This window comes from Helianthus annuus, chromosome 14 (assembly GCF_002127325.2).
Source record: "Helianthus annuus cultivar XRQ/B chromosome 14, HanXRQr2.0-SUNRISE, whole genome shotgun sequence".
In the NCBI taxonomy this organism is placed as follows: Eukaryota; Viridiplantae; Streptophyta; class Magnoliopsida; order Asterales; family Asteraceae; genus Helianthus; species Helianthus annuus.
The window spans coordinates 169,213,242-169,239,345 of NC_035446.2; the positions used below are offsets into that span (position 1 = coordinate 169,213,242).

General features: G+C 35.5%; 2 protein-coding genes and 1 long non-coding RNA gene across 3 annotated transcripts; 2 read left to right on the top strand and 1 right to left on the bottom strand.

The window, feature by feature from the left end:
• Positions 1–556: 556 nt before the first annotated feature.
• LOC110906284 lies at positions 557–3,618 on the bottom strand. Its single transcript, XR_002573802.2, has 3 exons — positions 3,106–3,618; positions 2,084–2,170; positions 557–739 (listed from the first exon to the last, which is right to left on the bottom strand). It is a non-coding gene; the product is annotated as an uncharacterized LOC110906284 (long non-coding RNA).
• Positions 3,619–9,371: 5,753 nt separating this feature from the next.
• Positions 9,372–13,329, top strand: LOC110904999 (hydroxyacylglutathione hydrolase cytoplasmic). The gene is made up of 7 exons (XM_022150868.2): positions 9,372–9,531; positions 9,623–9,745; positions 11,184–11,345; positions 11,573–11,651; positions 11,787–11,900; positions 12,531–12,707; positions 12,969–13,329. The coding sequence occupies exons 1-7, from the start codon at positions 9,485–9,487 to the stop codon at positions 13,041–13,043; spliced, it is 777 nt and encodes a 258-aa protein (XP_022006560.1). The 5' UTR covers positions 9,372–9,484; the 3' UTR covers positions 13,044–13,329.
• Positions 13,330–15,075: 1,746 nt separating this feature from the next.
• LOC110905000 (E3 ubiquitin-protein ligase RNFT1) lies at positions 15,076–17,971 on the top strand. Its single transcript, XM_022150869.2, has 8 exons — positions 15,076–16,045; positions 16,268–16,344; positions 16,425–16,593; positions 16,673–16,761; positions 16,855–17,019; positions 17,106–17,183; positions 17,280–17,383; positions 17,511–17,971. Exons 1-8 carry the CDS (start codon positions 15,472–15,474, stop codon positions 17,614–17,616), a joined length of 1,362 nt encoding a protein of 453 aa, XP_022006561.1. The 5' UTR covers positions 15,076–15,471; the 3' UTR covers positions 17,617–17,971.
• The last annotated feature ends 8,133 nt before the right edge of the window (positions 17,972–26,104 follow it).

Sequence of the window (26,104 nt, forward strand, 5' to 3'; positions counted from 1 at the left end):
GTATTACTGTTTTCAGATGTAAATCCGGTCCAAAACACCCCGAAAGTAGGAGAAACGACATAGACTTTGTACCGCCGGTAAAAGCCGGAATACCGGTTTGAACCGTTATACCGGTACCGTCTCAGGTCTGTTTTTGGGTTAGGATTTTACTTTTTATCGTCTCATCTCTATGTTTACTCTTAGCTTTAACCTAACAACTTTTAACATTTTATCTCCATCAATTTTTTTTTCTCAAAAAAGATTTTCGTTTATTAATATAACCAGAAAACTTGTTAAGTTACATCAAAATAGAAGGTAGACGGGCAACAAGCTGCGCCGCCAACCCTTTCTGAATTGCATCACTCCATCGTTCGTTCCAGATTTCCATTTTAATCCAATTTTGGATTATTTTTCGAGTTAATGTTGTAATTTATGAAATTATACAATTAACTAGTCAACCCGGTTGAACCGCCCGACACAACCGGTTAAACCATTTTTTGTTACGCCCTAACGCGTAATTGACGAATGTCGCAGCGGAAGTCCTTACCATAAAATTTCTTACATTATAAACCATGCTTCTTACTTGAAAGTTCACTTTTTAGAATAACTCTTTTATATTAAATACAACAAAGTGACTTAATAATAAAATAATTGATAGCTTATGTACAATAAATTACATCCTCAGACAGCCCCGTACAATCCCTCAACTGACTCGATCCTTGATCTATATTCCTTGATGATCCTCCGTAACACGTATCGCCTGCATTCACCACATACATTCAGAACATTAGCATACAATGTATAAACATGATCATTCACATACGCTTCACTTCTCGTTCTTTATCAAATTTCAAGCATTCCGTCTGCGTATCCATTTCCAGGCGAGGCTTCATAAATGTACCTGCATTACTTATCATTCTCAAGGTACACCAATATTAACGTTAATCCTCAATGTGTCTAGATCATGCACATATATGTACTTACATACCCACATGCCTATACATCCACAAACGTACATACACTCATACATACCCGTATACATACCTACATACACAACTACATACTTACATATCCTTCCTACAACTAGACATACGTACATACACTCATACATATCATTAAGCATAACTACATATCCTACCACATGCGTGCTCTTGGAGTTATAAATAAACATATGTATATACTTACCCACCTACTTACATAACTTCTACATACATATATAAATACATACGAACGCACAAACTTGCTTATCCACATATGTGCATCCCTATATGCTCATAAGAAGCTTACGAATCATCGGGATGCGTTACGGATCGCATAGAAATACGAAATTAAGCAAAACGGAGAAGTGGGCTGGACAGCCCGTCGGCGACGGGGTGGGGACCCGTCGGCGACGGCTTCTTAAAACATCCGTCGCCCAAACTTCCCCGTAGCCAGATAGATAGGCCGTCGACCAAGATCCAATTCCCACATGCCGTCGGCGACGGCCCTTCTGGGCGTCGGCGACGGCTCCTCGTTTATTCATTTTCCTGCTGTGTTGTTTCGTCGTTCGCATAAACTAAAATTCGCATAACTTTCAACCCGTTTACCCGTTTAACCTCCCGTTCCTTTCTACATGCTTGTAAATTCACCATTTATCATAAGAACCTAAAACCCAACATCCGGATTAAGGAAATTCTTGTCTTACACGCTCTTGGCTTATTATTCACTCATGAATTATTCGACCCGTTATGGGCATTTATACATTAAAAGGTCCGTAACATACATGACCCTATACTTCGCTTTCATACTAAACCATGACATTACTTTAATCGAATAACTCACTTCTAGATGACTTTTGAGGTCGTTTACCCGAACTCCCCACCAAGGGCGTTTTTGTCAACTTGCCCCATTATTAACAACAAAGCACTACCTGGCATAAGTAACCAATCCTACCTCCTAATTACGATTCTTAATCACGCATACCTTGCTCGGATCCAAGCTGAGATCCGTTTAATACTTCATCGATATCATACCATTTGTTCCTATTCGACTTCAGTTATCATACCTAGTTCAGTTGCATATAACTTTACATAATTAACTAAGAAGTGATTACGAAATCACTTACCTTGAGCGACCAAGTTCAAGCATAGGTTCCGTGTTTACTTTCGACCCGTTAGCCTCCGTGCTTGAGTTCGTAGATATGTTATTCATCCTTACATGTCAATACATTAATATCCTTGTTAGCATACAAGACCACACACATAACATCAATCACATTAATCCTATGCTCAACCTTTGACCTTTATTAGTCAATTTCTAACAAGCATAAAGCATATACTCAAAATCATATCTTTTCAAGCTTATATAATTTATCATGTCATTACACATTCATACATTGATCTAACTACGTTCCATATGACCTTTATAATCTTGTAATTGTCAACCATATTCAAGTTAACAATTTAACAAAACCTTAACATCCTTCTTTACTAATAAATCACTCTACCTTTAGTGCACATCCATATCAATTCATCATCAAACCTCTAGACCAACACATGACGTTTACCGCATCATTTAAGTACGAAGTTCAACTTCTAAGCATACCTTTTATCAAAGTTGTTTTATCAATTAAAAACACATATGTATTTCAAACAAAACGCATATTTCATGCTAACCTATCGTTTATCACTTCATTATTACATTCTATACTTTTTCCATCCATCATTACACATAATTCATCTAAATTCGTCACTTAGGCATTTCATCATACACTTGGTGGGCGTACCGTTAATTAAGCATAGTGTACAAGTATCATTTGCATAACATGACCAATCCATATCAATATCATCAAGAACATCAATATTCAATAGAATTTCACATAACTTCTCTTCTCATTCAGCTCTAACTAACAATTCATCATTATAAACAATTATCATACATTCCCTCATCCAATTTTAACACTTTACAACTCATATTCATTCTATTCTAAGTGGGTTTTCGTTCCCAACATTGATTTAATCGATTTCAAGCATTCATAATGTTCTAGATGATGATCTTAGTTCAATATCATGCTAATTTCATATAAACACATGGAATTTCTTGAAACCCTACATATTCAAGGTCATCAAACTATCAAATTCTGCTTACCTTAAGCTTTAATAGGCCTAGATGATCAAGAAATCATTGACATGCATGAGATTTGGTCACGATTGGGGCTTCAATTGGCTGGATTTTGTGGTTAGAAGGGTTTCCCCTTTCTTCTCTGGCTCTGGGCGTCGAACACACACACACACCTGATGTGTGTGTGTTTTAATTCTTATTTCATTTTATTCATCTAGCTTTCTTAACCTGTCACTTTTAGTCCCTTAAGTTTAATGTGGTAATTGCTTAGTCACAAACTTTACTACTATTATCTAACTTGTATTGTGACCAAGTTAAATAACATATTTGTCACATTTTATCTCGTATTCCATGAAATCTCATTAGTGAGTTAAACGTTCGGGTTTTGGGGCGTTACAAGTCTACCCCCCTTAAATGAGGTTTCGTCCCCGAAACCTTTCTCATTCAAACTAGACCAATTATACTCTTACCCCTTTCAGGTGGTTCATTCACTATACTTACTACAACCTAAACGTATTCGGGACCTTGGCAAAGGTTTTATTCATGCATGAACGTATTTGTACACATCGTTCATATGCCCTCATATTAAGTAAATTACTTTCAAAATTATACTTATGTCAGACTCTTCTCCATAGCTCTTATTAGTGTCTTTTACTTCATAATACTAGCTCTTAACACGTAGCATTACTACGTTTCTTCCATCGAATTTATCCCATTTGTATACAATTATTAATTGTACAAACCTAAGTATGCGGCTTGTTTCTAACTCCCTATTAAAGCATATCACATTCATATATTTGCTAATTCGGAATAAATCGATTTACTATATACTACTCATTCATCATATGCCATCTTTCATTTTGTTCAAATGAACATGGCCAACAAGCCGAGCATCAGAGTTAGCATTTCTTAACGATACTTCCCTTCTCATAATTTCTATCAAAATTTCCACAGTTACGAGTATCCAGGTTCACTACCACCAATTCACATAAAAGTATTATTCAATTTGTAACTTCCTATTTAACATTCACAAGTTAAACCATTTACTAACCTCGCTAATTTGGAACAAATCAACGTGTAACAACCCGAGTTGTCTTGCTCCTTCATGAATCCATAACTTAATAGGCCTGATCTTGTCCATCGGTATCATAAGCTTTCATTCATGGGCATTCTTTCGCCGTCCTAGGTAGTTTTATCGCATCGTGATTCCTGCCAATCTCATTATAAAATTAGGGGTTTACACATTCCATTCGATTTCATCCAGTTATGATGTTTATCACATCGCCTTATTTATATATTAATACTTTCTCAATTCCTTCGTAAGGCATTAGTGTGCTAGACCTATTCATAACGGGTCAATACATGGCCATAACTCAATATATCATTCTTATTATTTGACACGTTCTTGACGGGTAGACACATAACCATTATTTCGTAATTCTATAACTCATTGGGTGTACTATTCTACACACTTCCTTTCTTCTAGCAGTCCCACTGTTGGAAATTAAATTATTTCTTAGCTTCTGCAGTTTGACTTTTCAAGGTCAAACTGCCACTTATTTCTTATTATATACATGTATATACATGCGTATCGGAGTACATGTTTGTACCCCTTTTTAATTCAGACATGCTTGCGATCCCATCGCCTCACCGTTTCGGTGTTTTCTTGCAAACACTTGCCCTTCCCGTTTTAAAAGTTAGTCATAATACTTATTTCGCTTATAATTCCAACATTTTAATTCCATTCACTTATATGCTTTTATTTCCTTTACGCATTCGATTACCCAATTAAATGGGTAATGGCATATATTCTCATAATGAGATTCAAGCATACCACTTACGACCCGGTCACATCGGGTTAATTGCTTTCAACATAAATCTTTCGTTCTATCCGTATAACGGATTGAACTTCATACATTTGTTATTGCATTCACGACCACCCGTTCCAAACGGATGGTACCTTATCCTTACTCGACTTGTTCAATTTGAACCGGTCGACTTGCATAACTTATCATAGCATTCGCCATCATAACCAAATCCACAAGGGATTTGCATCATTCTTATCTTTCATTCCTTGAATCCGTCTCGCGGATTCAAGCGTTACATTCGCATACTTCATTCCTTGAATCCGTCTCGCGGATTCAAGCATTGCATCTACGCTTTTCATCCCTTGAATCCGTCTCGCGGATTCAAGTATTGCATTCATACCTTTCTTTCATGTTTCGAATCCGTCTCGCGGATTCTAACATAGCATTTCATACTCTCATTTTTGAGAGTCTTACATTTCTCTTCACCCTCACGTCCACCTACTACTTAATTCTTTCGAACACACCTGTAACAATTATCACGGGCTCACGAAAGTCATGCGTTTCTTGTGTACTGGCCAGGTACACAATCCACACACTAGTTTCGTGTCTTCGTGTAATTGTCACCTTATGTCCGAAGAATTAGGTTTCGGCACGTGTGACATTTCCAAAACTTCATTACCATTCTTATCATTATTTTTCACTTAAAATTTTCCTTTCATAGTTAGGTTTTACCATCACATGTACTTACATATATTAAACATATGTACTTGGGTCAATATGTCAAATTTACATACCTTGGCGTCGGTGCTAGACCGCATCCACAAATCATTCTTTTCAAGCAACCATGCTTACCTTACACATAACATATAGTTAGTTATCTTCCAATACATACTTAAGCACATACTTACCTTTGCTTCTATCTTTGGATCTTGGTCGAGTCTCGGATTGTACGAGTTTCTTGTGATAAGAGCACACAGGTTCGAGTTCAAGTACCTATCCTCTTGTACTTGATTCTCTCAAACCAGGGCTCTGATACCAACTTGTTACGCCCTAACGCGTAATTGACGAATGTCGCAGCGGAAGTCCTTACCATAAAATTTCTTACATTATAAACCATGCTTCTTACTTGAAAGTTCACTTTTTAGAATAACTCTTTTATATTAAATACAACAAAGTGACTTAATAATAAAATAATTGATAGCTTATGTACAATAAATTACATCCTCAGACAGCCCCGTACAATCCCTCAAGTGACTCGATCCTTGATCTATATTCCTTGATGATCCTCCGTAACACGTATCACCTGCATTCGCCACATACATTCAGAACATTAGCATACAATGTATAAACATGATCATTCACATACGCTTCACTTCTCGTTCTTTATCAAATTTCAAGCATTCCGTCTGCGTATCCATTTCCAGGCGAGGCTTCATAAATGTACCTGCATTACTTATCATTCTCAAGGTACACCAATATTAACGTTAATCCTCAATGTGTCTAGATCATGCACATATATGTACTTACATACCCACATGCCTATACATCCACAAACGTACATACACTCATACATACCCGTATACATACCTACATACACAACTACATACTTACATATCCTTCCTACAACTAGACATACGTACATACACTCATACATATCATTAAGCATAACTACATATCCTACCACATGCGTGCTCTTGGAGTTATAAATAAACATATGTATATACTTACCCACCTACTTACATAACTTCTACATACATATATAAATACATACGAACGCACAAACTTGCTTATCCACATATGTGCATCCCTATATGCTCATAAGAAGCTTACGAATCATCGGAATGCGTTACGGATCGCATAGAAATACGAAATTAAGCAAAACGGAGAAGTGGGCTGGACAGCCCGTCGGCGACGGGGTGGGGACCCGTCGGCGACGGCTTCTTAAAACATCCGTCGCCCAAACTTCCCCGTAGCCAGATAGATAGGCCGTCGGCCAAGATCCAATTCCCACATGCCGTCGGCGACGGCCCTTCTGGGCGTCGGCGACGGCTCCTCGTTTATTCATTTTCCTGCTGTGTTGTTTCGTCGTTCGCATAAACTAAAATTCGCATAACTTTCAACCCGTTTACCCGTTTAACCTCCCGTTCCTTTCTACATGCTTGTAAATTCACCATTTATCATAAGAACCTAAAACCCAACATCCGGATTAAGGAAATTCTTGTCTTACACGCTCTTGGCTTATTATTCACTCATGAATTATTCGACCCGTTATGGGCATTTATACATTAAAAGGTCCGTAACATACATGACCCTATACTTCGCTTTCATACTAAACCATGACATTACTTTAATCGAATAACTCACTTCTAGATGACTTTTGAGGTCGTTTACCCGAACTCCCCACCAAGGGCGTTTTTGTCAACTTGCCCCATTATTAACAACAAAGCACTACCTGGCATAAGTAACCAATCCTACCTCCTAATTACGATTCTTAATCACGCATACCTTGCTCGGATCCAAGCTGAGATCCGTTTAATACTTCATCGATATCATACCATTTGTTCCTATTCGACTTCAGTTATCATACCTAGTTCAGTTGCATATAACTTTACATAATTAACTAAGAAGTGATTACGAAATCACTTACCTTGAGCGACCAAGTTCAAGCATAGGTTCCGTGTTTACTTTCGACCCGTTAGCCTCCGTGCTTGAGTTCGTAGATATGTTATTCATCCTTACATGTCAATACATTAATATCCTTGTTAGCATACAAGACCACACACATAACATCAATCACATTAATCCTATGCTCAACCTTTGACCTTTATTAGTCAATTTCTAACAAGCATAAAGCATATACTCAAAATCATATCTTTTCAAGCTTATATAATTTATCATGTCATTACACATTCATACATTGATCTAACTACGTTCCATATGACCTTTATAATCTTGTAATTGTCAACCATATTCAAGTTAACAATTTAACAAAACCTTAACATCCTTCTTTACTAATAAATCACTCTACCTTTAGTGCACATCCATATCAATTCATCATCAAACCTCTAGACCAACACATGACGTTTACCGCATCATTTAAGTACGAAGTTCAACTTCTAAGCATACCTTTTATCAAAGTTGTTTTATCAATTAAAAACACATATGTATTTCAAACAAAACGCATATTTCATGCTAACCTATCGTTTATCACTTCATTATTACATTCTATACTTTTTCCATCCATCATTACACATAATTCATCTAAATTCGTCACTTAGGCATTTCATCATACACTTGGTGGGCGTACCGTTAATTAAGCATAGTGTACAAGTATCATTTGCATAACATGACCAATCCATATCAATATCATCAAGAACATCAATATTCAATAGAATTTCACATAACTTCTCTTCTCATTCAGCTCTAACTAACAATTCATCATTATAAACAATTATCATACATTCCCTCATCCAATTTTAACACTTTACAACTCATATTCATTCTATTCTAAGTGGGTTTTCGTTCCCAACATTGATTTAATCGATTTCAAGCTTTCATAATGTTCTAGATGATGATCTTAGTTCAATATCATGCTAATTTCATATAAACACATGGAATTTCTTGAAACCCTACATATTCAAGGTCATCAAACTATCAAATTCTGCTTACCTTAAGCTTTAATAGGCCTAGATGATCAAGAAATCATTGACATGCATGAGATTTGGTCACGATTGGGGCTTCAATTGGCTGGATTTTGTGGTTAGAAGGGTTTCCCCTTTCTTCTCTGGCTCTGGGCGTCGAACACACACACACACCTGATGTGTGTGTGTTTTAATTCTTATTTCATTTTATTCATCTAGCTTTCTTAACCTGTCACTTTTAGTCCCTTAAGTTTAATGTGGTAATTGCTTAGTCACAAACTTTACTACTATTATCTAACTTGTATTGTGACCAAGTTAAATAACATATTTGTCACATTTTATCTCGTATTCCATGAAATCTCATTAGTGAGTTAAACGTTCGGGTTTTGGGGCGTTACATTTTTGTGCCTAATCCGATATGATTAAAAAACCGGATTTTAAAACATTGCCATAAATTGTTGACTAGTTTACTTTCAGGTCGGCCCTTTTTTCTTTCGGTTTCATTCGATACATACCCAAGAACCAACCCGAACCCGAGAATGCATGAGAACCGAAATCCAATCCTTAAAACTAGAAACCAAAACCGGTTGTTCCATACCCGGGACTGGTTATTAAAATTCCCCTGTTTGGGAAAAAAATATACACATACCCGAGAACCGACCCAAACCCGAAAATGCATGAGAACCGAAATCCAATCCTTAAAACTAGAAACCAAAACCGGTTGTTCCATAACCGGAACTGGTTATTAAAATTCCCGGTTTGGGGAAAAAATGTACACCTATAATTGTAGATTTGTAGTCTGTAGACGACTAAACGGACTTTAAGTTCAAATAGCCCAATTCAGAACCACGGAGCCCACATGGGCCCAAAATCCAGGCGTGTTATCAGTTATCTGTTTATCACACCGATCGTTTTGATTCTTCGAGACAATTCTGTTGAATCTGTCACACCTTGAAGATGAAGGTGATTCACATACCTTGCTTGGAAGACAACTACTCATACCTGTATAGTCTTCCATTCTCATCATTTTCAACTTAAATTCGTTAATCGTTTTCGATTTAGGGTTAATCCACCAGTTAATTAATTATTATGTAGTGTGATTGATGAGAACACGAAGCAAGGAGCAGTAGTGGATCCAGTTGAGCCTGAGAAGGTTATCGGAGTTGCTAAAGAAAACGGCGTTGAACTTAAGCTTGTTCTCACTACTCATCACCACTGGTTTGTTTGTTTGTTCACCTTTTATTCAAATTCTTACTCGTAGCTGATAGTTTTTGAATTTGAATATTAATTTATGCAATTGATTGAGCTCAATTAGGTTAGGTCATAGGTTAATTATTGATGATATATGTGTTGAAAAAAATGTATTGAAACTTAGCTTTAGTGGTCGTCAACGGTTAGTTGCAAGTCAATGTTGGTTAGGAATTTGGGGAGTTGTATGGAGCATATGCATGAAAAGTTATAGAACATATTATGATTTGTTAGGCTTTGTTAGGAATTAGGATGAATCACACACGAATATGAGCACGAAACGTGAAAGCAATAAACGAATACAGAGATAAACGTGGTTCGGTCTAAACTGACATGCGTCCACAAGTGGTAACTAGGTTCATTTTTATCGAGGGGATAATCGAATTACAGGTGCATAGATTATATTTACAGAGACCATAGTTGTTAAAAGCCATCACCTCTTGCGCCTAGGCCTATTTTCCAAGCTAGGCGAGGCAATTACGCTTTAAGTCAAGGAAACTGCGCTTTAGTTCTCTAGGTGATGGTTCAGGCGCATATTTCGGCGAGATTCAAAGATTCCGGAGAGTTTCCGGCCAAATTCTCTAATTTTTGGCAAGATTCCAGCTAGATTTCTACTTTTATCTGTGGAAAACTACTTTTCTACACTAAGATTTTACAACTTTTGGTACTAAATAGTAAATAGATGATATTAAATGTTATATAATAGCTTTTATTTATTTTATTTAAAGAATAGTATTAATATTAATATTCTAATACCTAAATTATTTTTAATTGTTTTCATTGTGGGCTCTTTTTTCCTCAGACCCTCGCTTTTTTTGCACCTTGTGCCTAGGCCCCAGGCAAGGCCTATGCGCCATGAGTGCGCCTAGTGCCTTTAATAACTATAACATAGACTAATTAGGGTTCATTTAGGGCCCACAAGGCCTACAAATGCAACATGATTATAAAGATCTACTCATGTTTGCTCCACAATTATAGTGACTTGTGAGGATAAAGGTGTTTGGTAATGCATTTAAGAACACACAATCTTCAATATTGGTGTTTGGGGAAACTGATTATCCTCAACTCTGCGTGATGATTATTCATTATTTAGGGCCGCCTTATGAGATTTGGATAGTTGGAGAAAACTGGTTGTTGAGATGAATGTAAAACTACCTTAATACCTCTTTCCTTACGAACGGATTCTTTGATCCTATAAGTGGGAATAGTCATTTTGAAAACACGCATGGAAACACCACTAAATGTTATTACGTTTGCGAACCGCTGGAGATTTGTCATTTATCAGAAATACGGATGTCGTTGGAACTAGCTAATAAAGTGGGGTCTCCAAAAACTGCCTTTGTCATTAAATTTGACTGATTGCTTTGTTAATCTGTATACTGTCTTTTTAATACTGAATTGGTGATAGGGATCATGCTGGAGGCAATGAGAAGATTAAAGAATTGGTGCCAGGGATTAAAGTTTACGGAGGTTCTATTGACAATGTGAAGGGGTGTACTAATAAGGTGGAAAATGGCGATAAGCTATCGCTTGGGGCTGATATTAATATACTCTCTCTCCACACACCATGGTATGCGTTCCAATGTCTGACATGCACACGGTTTGAAAAAAGTTTTCACTAATAACCTTTTAATTTCATGTTCTCTTTTTCAACAATCACAAATTAGCGCAATCTTGTTGACCAAGAGCAATAGCATTAACAATACGTTATAATGACAACATGCAACGAGATATATTTAGCTTGAATTATTTTCAAAATGTGAAGATTGCAATATAATGCCGTTTGTTGCTTTTCAGCCACACGAAAGGACACATAAGTTACTATCTGACTGGCAAAGAAGAAGATGACCCTGCTGTGTTCACAGGCGACACACTGGTGGGTTCATTTAATTATTTCATTCCATCAAAGGGCTTACAAACACTATAAAATGCATTCCGATCTTTATTATCGTTTTCCAGACACCATGTTATCTATTCTTTTGTTAAGTTTTTCTTGCCTACAATTCTGTAGTTTGTTGCTGGTTGTGGCAAGTTTTTTGAGGGCACAGCAGAGCAAATGCATGAGTCACTGTGTGTCACTTTGGCTTCTTTGCCAAAACAAACTAAAGTTTACTGTGGCCATGAGGTAAATTTATATTATGCTTTCGTGTATTTGGATGATCCACATATATGCTTTTGTTGATAAAAATGTTAGAAATTGTCTTTGTTTCTTTTAAGCGTGGTTATATTTATACAACAGTTGGTTCAGTTTGACCGGTTTCTAAACTGTAGTCATACCCATGGTTGCAAAAGTCGCTAGGTGCTCCCTAGTCGGTCGACCGGGGAGTTGAGAGTACTCGGCCTAGGCGGAGAGTACTCGGGGAGTACTCGGACATGTTAAATTATAAAGAAATTAGTTTTTGGAAATTATATATATGTCAAATAACATAAATTTACTAATATCTAGAACAATATACGTGAAATGATATTAATTCATTAATATGATAGGCATATAAATTATGTTTAGTCAAACTCGGCCCGAGTTGACCTACTAGATACGATTTTGGTCGAGGTTGACCGCGTTTGACCGATTTCAAGTAATTAGGCGGAGTCAAAGAAAGTCGCCTCGGCAGCCTACCTTGTAGCGACTACTCGGGAGTACTCGGGCTTGGAAACCTTGTTTTACAACCATGGTCATACCAAACTAACATCCATTTATGGAGTTGATTCTTTTTTCTTCTTTCTTGTGAGTTGTGACCATTTTTTTACTTTTCAGTACACAGTGAAGAATTTGCAGTTTGCTCAAACAGTTGAACCGGAGAATGCCAAGATATCACAAAAGTTATCATGGGCTCAACAGCAGAGGCAATCAGGCCTTCCAACCATTCCGTCCACCATTGGAGAAGAATTAGAATTTAACCCGTTCATGCGAGCTGATCTACCTGAAGTTCAGGTCTTACTGTTTTTCCGAAACAATTTTCTACTTCCACATTTCCACTCAAGGCTATGAAAACAAATAAAAATGTTGATAGGTTGGGCCGGGTCGGGTCAGGTCTAAAGACAATGTGAAACTTGCAATACATAAGAATTTTCTAAATCATAAATAACATAATCCCATTTTGACTATTATCTTTCTCATGCTTCCAATTTATTAACATTATATTATATATATACTAAAATGCGCCGTTTTAAAAAATTAATAAATAAAATGCAGGAGAAGGTTGGATGCAAGTCTCCTGTTGAAGCATTGAGGAAGATTAGGGAGCTAAAGGATAACTGGAGAGGGTAATTAACTAGTTATCAGTTAAACTTCTATATAGTTTTCTGTCACATCTATTTCATGCATGTTTTCTATGTACCCGGTATGTAATAATGTATGCCGCCAGAAGGCAGTCTCTTGTTATGTTTAACACGTCTAAAAGTCTTCGTATTTTGGGATTTAGAGATGAACCCGGATGGAGTCGGATATAAGACGGGTTATGAAAAAAGTGGTTTTGTACGTGTGTAAAGGTCTTCAAGCCCGAGCTTTATCGTACGTCGGTGGCAAGTAAAGTTGTGGTATTTTCTTTCATAAACCTTAAAGGAGTCAAATTTGGAATTAAGGGGGGGGGGGGGTCCCTTAGGATTCTCTTGATTTGAACTTTTGTTTAATGTGAATAAGAAGGTTTTGGGTATATTGCTTTATTTATATTTTGTCTAGATCTTTTAGTGTCTTGAATTAAAGAAATATGGGGCTTCATCAACACAATTTCTACAAATAAAAGAATTGTATTTTAAGCTACCAAAATGCTTATATTCCATTTGTTATGTTTATTTTTTAGTATATAAATAAATACAGTTAGAAAAGTGATTGTCGGTTGGTAATAAAGTTCTTAAACTTCTATCAATTTTTAATGTTTTGGTTTCTTAATCTCCTACACGTTCTGTCTTAAAAGTAGTAATAAGGAATCTTCATATCATAGTAAAGTGTCGACTTAATGGCAATAAATTAGGCCATCTTTTCAATCAAGCTTAAAACAATGTACTTGCAACATCACATTAGGATTATTGGGAAATTTGCATAAAATTTAGTTATAACCATTTATATGAATGCTTTAAAGATATTTGTTTAGATTGACAATACTTTGAACAAATTTGAATGTGTTTTGAAAATAATGATATTTATTTATTCTTTTTTTTTGAACGACAAATTTGGATCACTAGAGTATCATCGTGTCACAAGCAGAGTCACCCGATCATAATCATCTTCGCTAGGCAATAATGCCTATACACCAATTCAAGAATAAACCCAAAAGAGTATAAACCTGTTATCTGAGTTTCTACAGATTTTAGTGGATTTAACACAAACTTTGGTTAATAAAGAAAAGAACATAGAAATAAAGGGGTCAAAGCTTGCATCCCAAAAGATTGGTGGAAGTCCGTCTACGCGTCGGTGGTCAAAACCTGAGTTAGCTTCCTCGTCATTGTGGAATGAACAATTTGCACCCTGAATTCTGTTTGAGCTTCAATTCTAACCCATTTGTTCTTAAGATAATATTTAGACAAATTAAGTAAAAAAAAAATCAAGTGTCTTGGAAAAAACACCAGTATTTTCATTTTAACCACCAAAGTTTAAGTACTTTCATCTTGGTGACTTGGTCACTAACAATCAATGAGAGCTGATATGAATACATTGATTAGATTTTGAGTTTTTTTTTTTCCATCATCAAAAATGTCTTCGTTTTTTCTTACAACAACGACGTCACTAATGATTAGGGGCGGGTTTGGTATATAAAGACTGGGTTCCCAGAAACCCACACGGTTTGGAATTATTAGTGAGAACTGTTCGATCATATGAAATTTGAGCATCTACCAAAAAGAACCCACTAGAAAAATTCCTAGATGCACCACTGCCCATAGACATTAATTTTTTCGCTCGCATGACGTCTAAAGTTATGAAGGTTATCAACGACGTCCAGGTTTCATTTTCTCATATACATTAATTTTTTCGCTCGTACGACGTCTAAAGTTATGAAGGTTATCAACGATGTCTAGGTTTCATATTTCTCACATAAAGTTGCGTATGTTAATGTTTTGACATCATAATGAAAAGAACCAATACCAATCAAATTCTCGCTGCAACATACGGGGCTAAGAATACTGGGTTAGAATACTAGTTATATTTAATTATATGATGAGAAAAGAAAATATAATTAAATTGAAAAAGAAAAGAGAAAGTTAAAGGGCATATTGGTAATTTGGGGACACCAAAACGGTAAACGCGTTGGCTGCATCTCCATTGGCTTTACTTTATTTATAAGCTGACGACTTCACTAATTCTCGAGAGCGATTGGATTTTATTCTTTCATATTTTATAAATAAAATCTTTATAAACAAAATATAAAAAAAATCTCGTTAAATTTGCAATAATCACTCGTTACTCCAATTTTAATGCAAATTCAATCCTTTTTCCAATATACTCTTTCTCATTTCTTTCCTCCTTCCTGAATCGAACTGAAACTTTCATGTCGGTTCCAAACCCTAAATTCCAATACTCATCATTCACCTAAAATTCCTGAATAGAACAATTTTGGAAGCCATTGCCCCAAATTCATCTGTTCATTTCATCATTACACACACACATTCACCACAATCATCGCTTTCTAACCCTAGCTACCTCCAAATTTGGGGATTTCGTTAATTAAACGTGTAATCAGGTGTAATCAAAGGTGTTTTGTATGCATCGATTGATGGAAACAACAGGTGTTAGCGTTGATCCGGCGAATTCCGATAATCATGTGAATAATAATAATAATCAAAATTCATCGAACGTTTCATCTCCGAGAACGACGTCGTATACACCGTTTCCGGTAATCAGGTTTCTACAAGCACCTGTAACTACTTTAATTGAATATTCAGGTGTTTTAAGACCTAGGTCAAACAACGATGATCAGGAATCAGAGAGTTTGATTTCTAATAATCGGATTCGTGGCGATCGTAGCTCTAGTGATAACAGTAGTGATGGTGATAATGTTAACGACGAGGTTTCGATTCGGATATCGAGTGGTGGAGGTCAAGAAGAGGAGCGGAGTGAACCGGTTTCGGTGAACGGTGGAGATGGTGGAGGAGGAGGAGATAGGGAAGTTGCTGATTCTGGTGATGTAAGTGGTGGCAATGGTGGTGGTAGTAATAATAATGTTGATTCGGCTTATCAACAACGGTATGATTTGCAGCAAGTTTCGCGGTGGATTGAACAAATTCTTCCGTTTTCGTTGCTGTTGTTGGCCGTTTTCATTCGCCAGCACTTACAAGGTATTTGATTGTTATAAGAACTGAATTTTCTTATTTAGAATGAAATTTGTATAGTGATGAATACTATGTTGCTTTACTATATTTAGCCCTTGTAGAATACATTAGAATATAGCATACATGGTGATTAACTGAATATATTGGCAGTTTGGTACATAGCACATGTTTGACTACTTTATCTTTTAATTAACAATTTAAAAAAAAAATTTGCATGATTGTTTGCAGGTATCTTTGTTACTATTTATATCGCTACATTCATGTATAAATCAAATGATATTCTACGGAAGCAGACAGCGTTAAAGGTATGAATTTGGTGTTAAATACGTGTGCACGTATAGCCTCTTGTTACCTATTGAGCTTGATGATTGAAGGAATTTTGCAGGGGGAGAGAAAGTTATCTGTTCTTGCTGGATATTGTGTACTTTTTATGCTTCAAGTGATTGGGGTTTACTGGTGGTACCAAAACGATGATATTTGCAATCCATTGTTCATGATTCCACCAAAAGCTATTCCGCCGTTTTGGAATGCTGTATTCACCATTATTGTAAATGGTACATATACTCTTTTAGTTACTTTTTTTGTAGTGATGCATTAATTGTTTTTATGAAATTTAAATTCGTTTACTTGTAGATACGATGGTTCGCCAGGCTGCAATGGCTTTTAAGTTGGTATTGCTTATGTACTATAAAAATGGCAGGGGCCATAGTTTTCGTAGGCAGGTAATGTCATCCAACATGATAACGTAACGCATACCATATGTAATATGTTGTAATAATTGAGTTTCGGATGTATAATTTCTTTTGGTATTTCAGGGTCAAATCTTGACTCTGGTTGAGTACACACTTCTATTATACCGTGCGTTTTTACCTGCCCCTGTTTGGTACCGGTTCTTTTTGAACAAAGAGTACGGGAGCCTGTTTTCATCTTTGACGACAGGGTTGTATTTAACCTTAAAGCTTACATCAGCTGTTGAGAAGGTATGAGTTTCCTCTGTCTGTTCCTTATAATTATAAAATTATGCTTCTGGGAGTGAATTAATTTATACACCCTCTGGTATGTATAGATTGGATCCTTCTATGCTGCATTAAAAGCACTGTCAAAAAAAGAGGTCAATTACGGATCACATGCAACAGCAGAACAGGTACTGTTTTGTCGTTGATTATTGTTTTACCTAAATTTTTTTTAGGGCTATAACTAGTTATCCTTGTAATTTAATTATCTTCGACAATATTATCAGGTGAGCGAGGCAGGAGATGTGTGTGCTATTTGCCAGGAAAAGATGCAGGCTCCTATTTTGTTGCGTTGTAAACATATCTTCTGCGAAGACTGTGTTTCGGAATGGTCAGCAATTCCTATTCTATATTAATAATATATATACATATATATGTATTATGTATATATAACTAAAATGCTAATTTTTTATCTTATTATAAGTTAGGGTGATTAACAATGTTGCTTTTATTTTCAGGTTTGAAAGAGAGAGAACTTGCCCATTATGTAGAGCTTTGGTGAGACCAGCAGATATACGGTCATTTGGGGACGGGTCAACGAGTTTGTTCTTCCAGTTGTTCTAGAAGTTTCCATCTGGGTATGCGAACTGTGTGCTTTCTTCATTGAGTTTGATCTTCAATTACCCAGAGTTATCGCTGCATTACCTTTTTGGCGTATTTCCCCCCTCAAACTGTACAGTAGAGCTTTACTTGTGGCTCTAATATTACCAGTAATATATTGATTGATACACACAATATACATACAACAGTCTATAATGATAAAAAAAACATGATTGTTATCTTGATTGAGCTCAAACTGTTGAAATAATGGTTAAGACCTGCAAGTATGATGGTCCCTTAGCAAAATGAACTACCTTTATGTAAAAACCAAGTCTTAAATACACTCACAATGTTTGAAGCTTTGAGAAACAAAGTGATTCACAATGTTGCAAATTCATAGCTATGTGCCTATGTATGTGTGTAAATTCTTTTTAATTTACAATTGAACACCCCCCCCCCCCCCCACACACACACACACACAAAAAAAAGTTTTGGTACAGGTGGTTGATGTTTGAACAAACTTAATGATGTACTGGAATACCAAAATGAATATAGCTACATATTTTTTGTTTGTTTTGCATCAACATCTGGTTATTTTGAGTATTCACCCCTGCTCATGAAAAAACTCCATAAACTTTTAACGAAAGGGATTTGAAACGGGCCAAAAGTGCTTAACAAATTTGGAATTTGAACGTGAACCCATCCCGGGGCTTTATCACCACTGTCACCATGCTTCCACGCAGCAGCCTGTACTTCACCCTCAGAAAATGGAATCGTTAAACTTCTAGCTTTGAACTCATTCGACTCCATCACCAGCTTCTTCGTCTAGGCTCCCTTAACTTCTTTTGAAAAGTCTATTTTAAGTTGTCTTTAATCGACATCGGTTTAGATTTACCATCAATGCAAATCGAATTGATTCGATTACCTGGCCATCGACGTCTAATAAAATTGTAGAGAAAGTTTGAATTCTTGTCCCCGTGTTTAACCCAATTAATGCGAAAAGGGCCCCATTGGCTCAGCAGGAGTGGGACCAGTTTGGGATGCTTACACAGTTACACGGCTTCTTCATGAGGTTAAAGTGGATCCGGGCGAAGATAAGTGGAAGTGGAAATCTGACACGGATGGTGGCTCCTCGGTAGCCTTGGTGAGGCCCTCTTTCGGAAGCCGAGGGCACCAATGGGGAGGCTAACCAAATTTATTGGAATAGTTGGGCTCCACCCAAAGCTGACTATTTTGGGTGGAAAGCCTCGATGAATCATACTCCGACCTTGAAGGCCCTTCTCAACCGTGGAGTTCACATGCAAGCTCTAAGTTGTTAGCCTATAGGTGTGGTATTGGTCCGTACCATTTGGTGGAGTATTTTTGCTTGGGTTAAAACTTCCATTCCCTAGCTCGGTGGATACGTTTCAATCGATTTTGGACATATTCATCACCATACACGGCTTGAAAGATTGGAGGGAAGTGCTTGGAATGGTCTGTTTGGCTACTCATTTGGGTATTTTGGAAGGGAAGAAATGGGTTTGTGTTCAATAATCAGGTGACTGTGATCGCAAGAATGGTGGAAAACATCAAAGAAACTTCTTTTCTCTGGATTAAAAGTATATCTAAATTTCAAAACCTAAATTGGGTTAGATGGTGTGATTTTAACATCTGACACGTAATCGTGTAATTTTCGTCTTGTTGGGTTTTTTAATTTCTTGCTGGTTCTTTTTAATACTTATATAAAAACTTTCGTTAAAAAAATTATTGCACACCCTAATAGGGCTCGTTTTGGTTCATGGAATCCATAGGAATTGAAAGTGGAATTGGAATTAATTCCATCCAATATTATGTTTGGTTAAAAAATGGAAGGAATTGGAATGGAATGAATTACTCCAAATTCCTCTATTTAATGGAATTCTACGTTTGTGGTAATCTCATTTTGCAACCAGAGATTACTCTTGTGATTAGTTTGCAATGACCCCATTTGTAATTTTAGCTAGCAGTTCAAGATCGATAGCTATACTTTAAGTTTCAACGACCATAGACGAACCGATAGATGACCACTCAAACAATAAAACACGTTGGTCCGGAAAAGACCCCGCACCTTTGACAGCATAAACTACTGTGGTCTAGCTCGTGATGCACACATCACAATGCTTTACACCCTACTTGACCACTTCTTGTCATTGTACATATCTTCTACTCAAATAACATATAACGTCAATCCAGCGGACCCAAAAGTTTTTTTTTATGAGAGATCACTAAGAGGCTTAACAAAACTTTTAAGGAAACAATCAGAATTTTTACATGAAAATACACCAAATTTTAAGGGGCGGCTGCCAGCAATACTAGTGGGTCCGCCCATGACGCTGGTCGATTTGGTATATAGAAAGATAAACATGTCACGCGTTTTTAAATTGTTAAATGGTCTGCATATATACAAACAAGTCTTGTTTTTAGTATTATTATTATTTAAGAAGCTATAAAGATTTGAATAACAAAATTTTAACTTTATTGTAGATTTTGAAAACAAAGGGACAAAACTATATGTGAGTAACATTGTGGTCAAAGGGTAAAAAGTTGTTGCTGGGATCCTCTTAACTGATCTCTCTCTCTCTATATATATAAATCTCTGTCCAGCCACTTAGAATTATTCAATTCATTACATGACTCATCTCTAAATTTTCTCTCTAGATTCATTTCCCTCAATCCTCCATCTAGTTTCTAGATTTCAACACATGTATAAATCTTTATTAAGTGAAAGATTTGGGGAAGATCTTTGAAAGCTTTTCTTTGGTTGAATATATATTTCTGGATTTTTTTTTTTTTACTTTAAAAAAAGGAATCTGACTCTGACTCTCATGATAAAAGCGACCCATCATCTGTTTGTTTCCTTTTCCATAATTACAAACTCACCTGATTCCACACACCCACAAACGGTCACTGTTTCCCTAATTCATTCCACTCATCATTTGCCATTTCATTCATCTCAGTTTATCACTGGATATGTACGTTATCTCTCTCTCTCTAGAACACATACATAAGTGTTGGTTGATATTGAGTAGATACACACAGTTAATCTCTCTCTATCTATCTAGAACACACACATAGTTAAGATTTTCTTGTTACTTGTCATGTTTGATAATGAGTATTTACACATGGTTAATCTCTCTCTATCTAGAACATACACATATTCAAGATTTCTTGTTACATAACTGCTGTTTGATATCAAGTAGATACACATAGTTAATCTCTCTCTCTCTCTCTCTCTCTCTCTCTCTCTCTCTCTCTAGAACACACACATGCATATACATATTCTAGATTTCTTATAACTTAACTGCTGTTTGATGTTGACTGGATACACATAGTTAATCTCTACACTTCAGATTAGGGTTTCTGAGAAACTCTTTGATTATATGATTTGATTGTTCTAAAGATTAGGGTTTCTGGGAAACTCTGATTATTTTCAATTTTGGTTGTTTAAGTTCCAAATCTTGATGCAAAATTATTAACGAGCTGGGGTCTCATTGGAAGCAGCCTCTCTATTTCTATTCCTACGGAGTAGAGGTAAGACTATCTACATCTTACCATCCTCAAACCGTACCTTAATTAGCTGTGCTATTGGTGGGATTTACTAAGTATGATGATAATGTTGTTTAAGTTACAAGTTTTTTAATCTTGAGAATTAATAGTTTTTTTTTGTCATTGTTTCTATTTTCTAGATCTATAAGGAGGAAACTGGTAAGATTTAATTAAAAAACATTGGCTTGTAGCATATCAATAACAAAATAACTAAAAAGGGAAGGTTATTAAAAAGGGTTATCAACAATGAAAAAAAGGATAAATCTTGAAAAAATAGATTAGTTATTGATATTATTAGGTATATGCTGTGACATTGTTTTCATGTTAAAGAGCCTACTACCTTGATTATTTCTGACAAACTAGAAGAAATATATACATATATATATATATACACATATATAGGATCACGCTAAAATAAGAACCATCTCGAGTTGTAAGAACCGTGAGAACTACACCGTACGGGGCGAGGTGGACCAAAATTTTTTTCACAAACGTAGATGCGCGTATTATAAACACATTTGTAAAAGAAAAAAATCAAAAAAAAAAGTTTTTGAGCACCACAAGTGTGTGTTTACGGGTACCGTAAATTTTCCGGTAGGATTTACGGTACCCGTAAACACAAACTTGTGGTGCTTAAAACTACACACACGACATTTTTTTTGAATTTTTTTTTTTACAAATGTGTTTATAATACACGCAACTACGTTTATGAAAAAAAATTTTGGTCCACCTCGCCCCGTACGGTGTAGTTCTCATGGTTCTTACAACTCGAGGTGGTTCTCATTTTAGCGGTCCCATATATATATATATATATATATATATATATATATATATATATATATATATATATATATATATATATATATATATGAGATTTAATGTTAGTAATGAAAGGTTTAGACAAATCAAAAGAGAAAAAAATAGCAATTATTTCTACTTTGTTTGATTGATTCAATATTTGCAATAAATTTTTTGCTCTTTTATTAATTTATGCACAAGATTATGCTAAAAGCGCAAGGAGCAATAAGTGAGAACAATAAGTACAAATTCAGAAGAATTGATTTCGGTGTCTATATTATTATAGCTACGTGGTAGCAAGTAGCTAGATCTGCATAAAAATTCTATTTTTGTGTACTTTGTGTACTATAACAAGTAAACTTATGCAAATAAAACCTTATCGTGATTTTTTTAATGTTTTCTTGGTTGAAAATATGGGTTTTTTAGGTAATGAAAGTGATCGAGCTTATGATGTAGGGAGCTTTCTTCAGCCCACTCATGGATGTGATTAAGGAAATGAATTAGCTGCCGACTCATTCATTTAACCACTTGGTAGAAAAGGTTTGTTTTATGCTACTTTGATTGAATGAATGATGCGGGAGATAATTTTCATCCCTTGCTAATCTATGCTTGGACTGAAGGGAGCTCCCTCGTTCTTTTCACCTTGCAACATTACCTATTTATTAACTTGCATTATCAAACTGATCGAAACGATGAGGACCTGTGCGTTGCGACAACTCTATCATCATATACTTTCAAGTAAACCAATAGACCACCATTGTTGTAGCAAAATTTTCTACATAAAAAAGTTTATTAATCAATATTTTTACTATATTAGCTAGTAAAAATAGATTTTTAAGAAAATGCAAGGAAAATAAAGAGTAAACTGTTATTTTAGTCTCGTCTATGAGTTTTGACCAAAAATGTCACTTTATCCAAATAGTTTTTTTTTTCTCTTCTAGGTCCTTGACTTTTCCAATTTTTTGCCGTTTCAATCATCTGGCCTAACTTCATCCACACTCCAGTTAAGTCAAGGGGTATTTTGGTAACTTTACTCTTATATTTTGTTTTTGTTATTTTCATCAAAACTTATATTTACCCTATTGTGTTTTTAATATTTTTTATTTTCTTTTTATAAATAATAGTAACTAGGATTCCGACCCGCCGCAATGCGGCGGGGATTCTTTAGTTATAACTAAGTCGATCTAGGACCCATACGTTATGTTAAACCTGTCAAACGGGGAAAAACATACACGATGTAAAAACGTTCACCCACACACGCACGTTGCGTCGTGTTAACTTGCAAAATTTAGAACGAAACGTAAAAACGTTAAACCAAAGACGCACGTTACGATGTGTTAAGTCACAAAATTCAGAACCAAGCATAAAGCGAAAATTTTGCGGAAAATGAAAACTACTATAAAGGACTAAAGTTGAAAGTAAAAAAAAGTTATGAGGATAGATTGCAAAAGATAAAAAAAGTTTTGGGTTAAAAGTAAAAAAAACAAATAGTTTTGGGTTAAAAATAATTTATGAACTACCTTTGGGTGGAATGTAAAAAAAAATCAATTTTTTTTTGGAAACCCTTCAAAGCCAAGGTTACAACAACCTTATGCATAACTATTTTTTCTTTGAAAACACCCAAAGCACACACCACGTTGCGGCAGGGTGTAAAACGGTGTCAAATAGTACTAATGCCACACAACCGTCATCGACCACCAACACTGACTCGACCCAGGATATGCGCTGCGACGAACCTGTCAACATGAAAAAATAGAGGTAAAAACGTTCAACCACACATGCACGTTGCGTCGTGTTAACTTGCAAAATTCGAAACAAAACATAAAAAAGTTGAACCACAGTCGTACGTTGCGTCGTATTAACTCGAAAAATTTAGAACTATACGTAAAACGAAAATTTACGAAAGATGAAAACTAAAAGCGACAAAAGTTGTGAAATTATAAATTGCAAATAATGAAAGTTTTGTGTTAAAGTTAAAAAAAAACAAATTGTGTAGGGTTAAATGTGCAAAAGGCAAAAATCTTTGGACTAAAAGTAAAAAAATCAAGTTTTTTTTTTGAAAAACTCATAAAGCACAATGTACAAGTTCTATTGCATGTTTTTGTTGCTTCTTTATAGTAGTTTTAATTTAATTAATGGGAACCCCCACCCTCTTTATTAGACGCACCTGCCGGAGATCCCAACCACCATCTAAGAACTTTGGCGCCACCCCTTCTTCGTCTCCGTCAAAAAATATTATAAATATACACATTATTATGGTATATACGAGTATACAACCACCGAGGCCCTCCACCTCCAACCAACTATCCGTCACCACCATCGAGCCCTCCACCTCGACCCAACCGACCACCACCACTACACCCACTAACTCCAGTCCACCATGACCAACACCACCCAACCGTCTACCATCAGATCGAATAACCATCCCCAACAAGTAGTTTTTGTATGAGTTCTAATAATAAAAAACAGAGGATACAAAAACCTTCAAATTATTAAAAAAAATCAAGATCCTAGATTAAGATTCCCATCATGTATGAAGGTATGCTAAGTGTGTGTGTATATATATATATATATGGAGAGAGAGAGAGAGACATAAACACTTTAGGAGGTGGAAATCCCTCTTTTTTGAACATTAATATTTTCTTAACAAAGTTATTGCCTTTTAGCTAAAAACTAAATACTAAGAAGATGGTTGTACCTGAACTTTCAATAGTCGTTTACAACATTATGATTTGGATAAAAGTTAGTTGCTTGTTCATTACAAGCATACAAATTAAGTCACTCTTTTGTTAGAGTGGCAATGACCTCGGTAATCAAAGTGAAAGTTAAGAGTGTCATTGGTCACGTTGTCAGTGTAGATTATTGTCAGTTTGGATGATTAAGATTCAACTTGCATGTTTGATTTATGTTTTGAGTATCAAATTAGTTGTCTTGTTACATGGTTCTTGTTAATTACACTGATCTATTTTTATTGGTTGCCTCATCAATCCTACCAATGTTCGATCACATGAGTTTCTATGTATTGTTATTAATCCTTGATTAGATATATATATATATATATATGTTCTTTCATGTAAGTATGACTGATATATCATCTCAAACGTATATAGCCTTAATGTTCAGTTTTTTTTAGCATGGCGTGTATATATGATCTTACCAGGTGCCTAGCTAGATCCAATTTTTTCCATAGGTTAGCATGTTGCTTTTGGTTCCATTGTCGAGGATAACAGCTTGATTAATAAACAAGGCTTGTAGAGATCAACTGTTGAACCACATGATTATGTCATTCAACTCTTAACTAGATACCTTTTTTAACCATTTTATATTAATTGTTTTGTACCCTAAGATAGCCATTTGTGGATTATTCACTATGTAACATGTCTTGAAAGTTGTGCTTTAAGTATGCATGGAAAGATTCTTGAAGAAAGTACACTTCATGGAAAGAGGCCCAACACATGGTCAGTTGGTGATTTTTAATACTAGTATTCATGTGCACAAGTGCCCATATGACCAAAACTGCCACAAATACTCCATAAATTGAAGGAGATTTGAGTGATGATAATTAACAATCTTTTATCATGTGATAGATATCATGTATATAATATTAAGTTAATCTCTGTGTGATGCACATTCCTATAAGTATTATTTTGATATGGAATCATGTTCATATGTACATTGTTTTGTAATAGTAGTACATAAAACATAGATGATACAATTTGTGATACATTGTATTGCATTGATGTATAAATATATGCAATTATTAAAACTAGTATTTTTTGTGCGCGCGTTGCGGCGCTATAAATCGTAAAGTACACTTACGTGATCGGAACTTAAAAGAAACGTAAACTCACCCTTTTCGAGTGGTCAAACAATGTTGCAATTGTTTTACCATACCTATAATATAGAAATTAGACAAAAAATTAAAGGTTGAATTGGAATGCTTTAAAGCATAATCACTTGTTGGATATTTGTTTATGTTATTGTCGAAAGCTTTAGGTATTAGAGTGTTTACATCCTTTCCTCCATTTCTATTGTAAAATTATGCTAAAAATCATTACATTTTCTTTCTACTACCAATTAAATAATACTTATTAAACACGGTTTCTCTCTTATCCACTTACAACTACTTTCAAAATATATTAAAAGATTA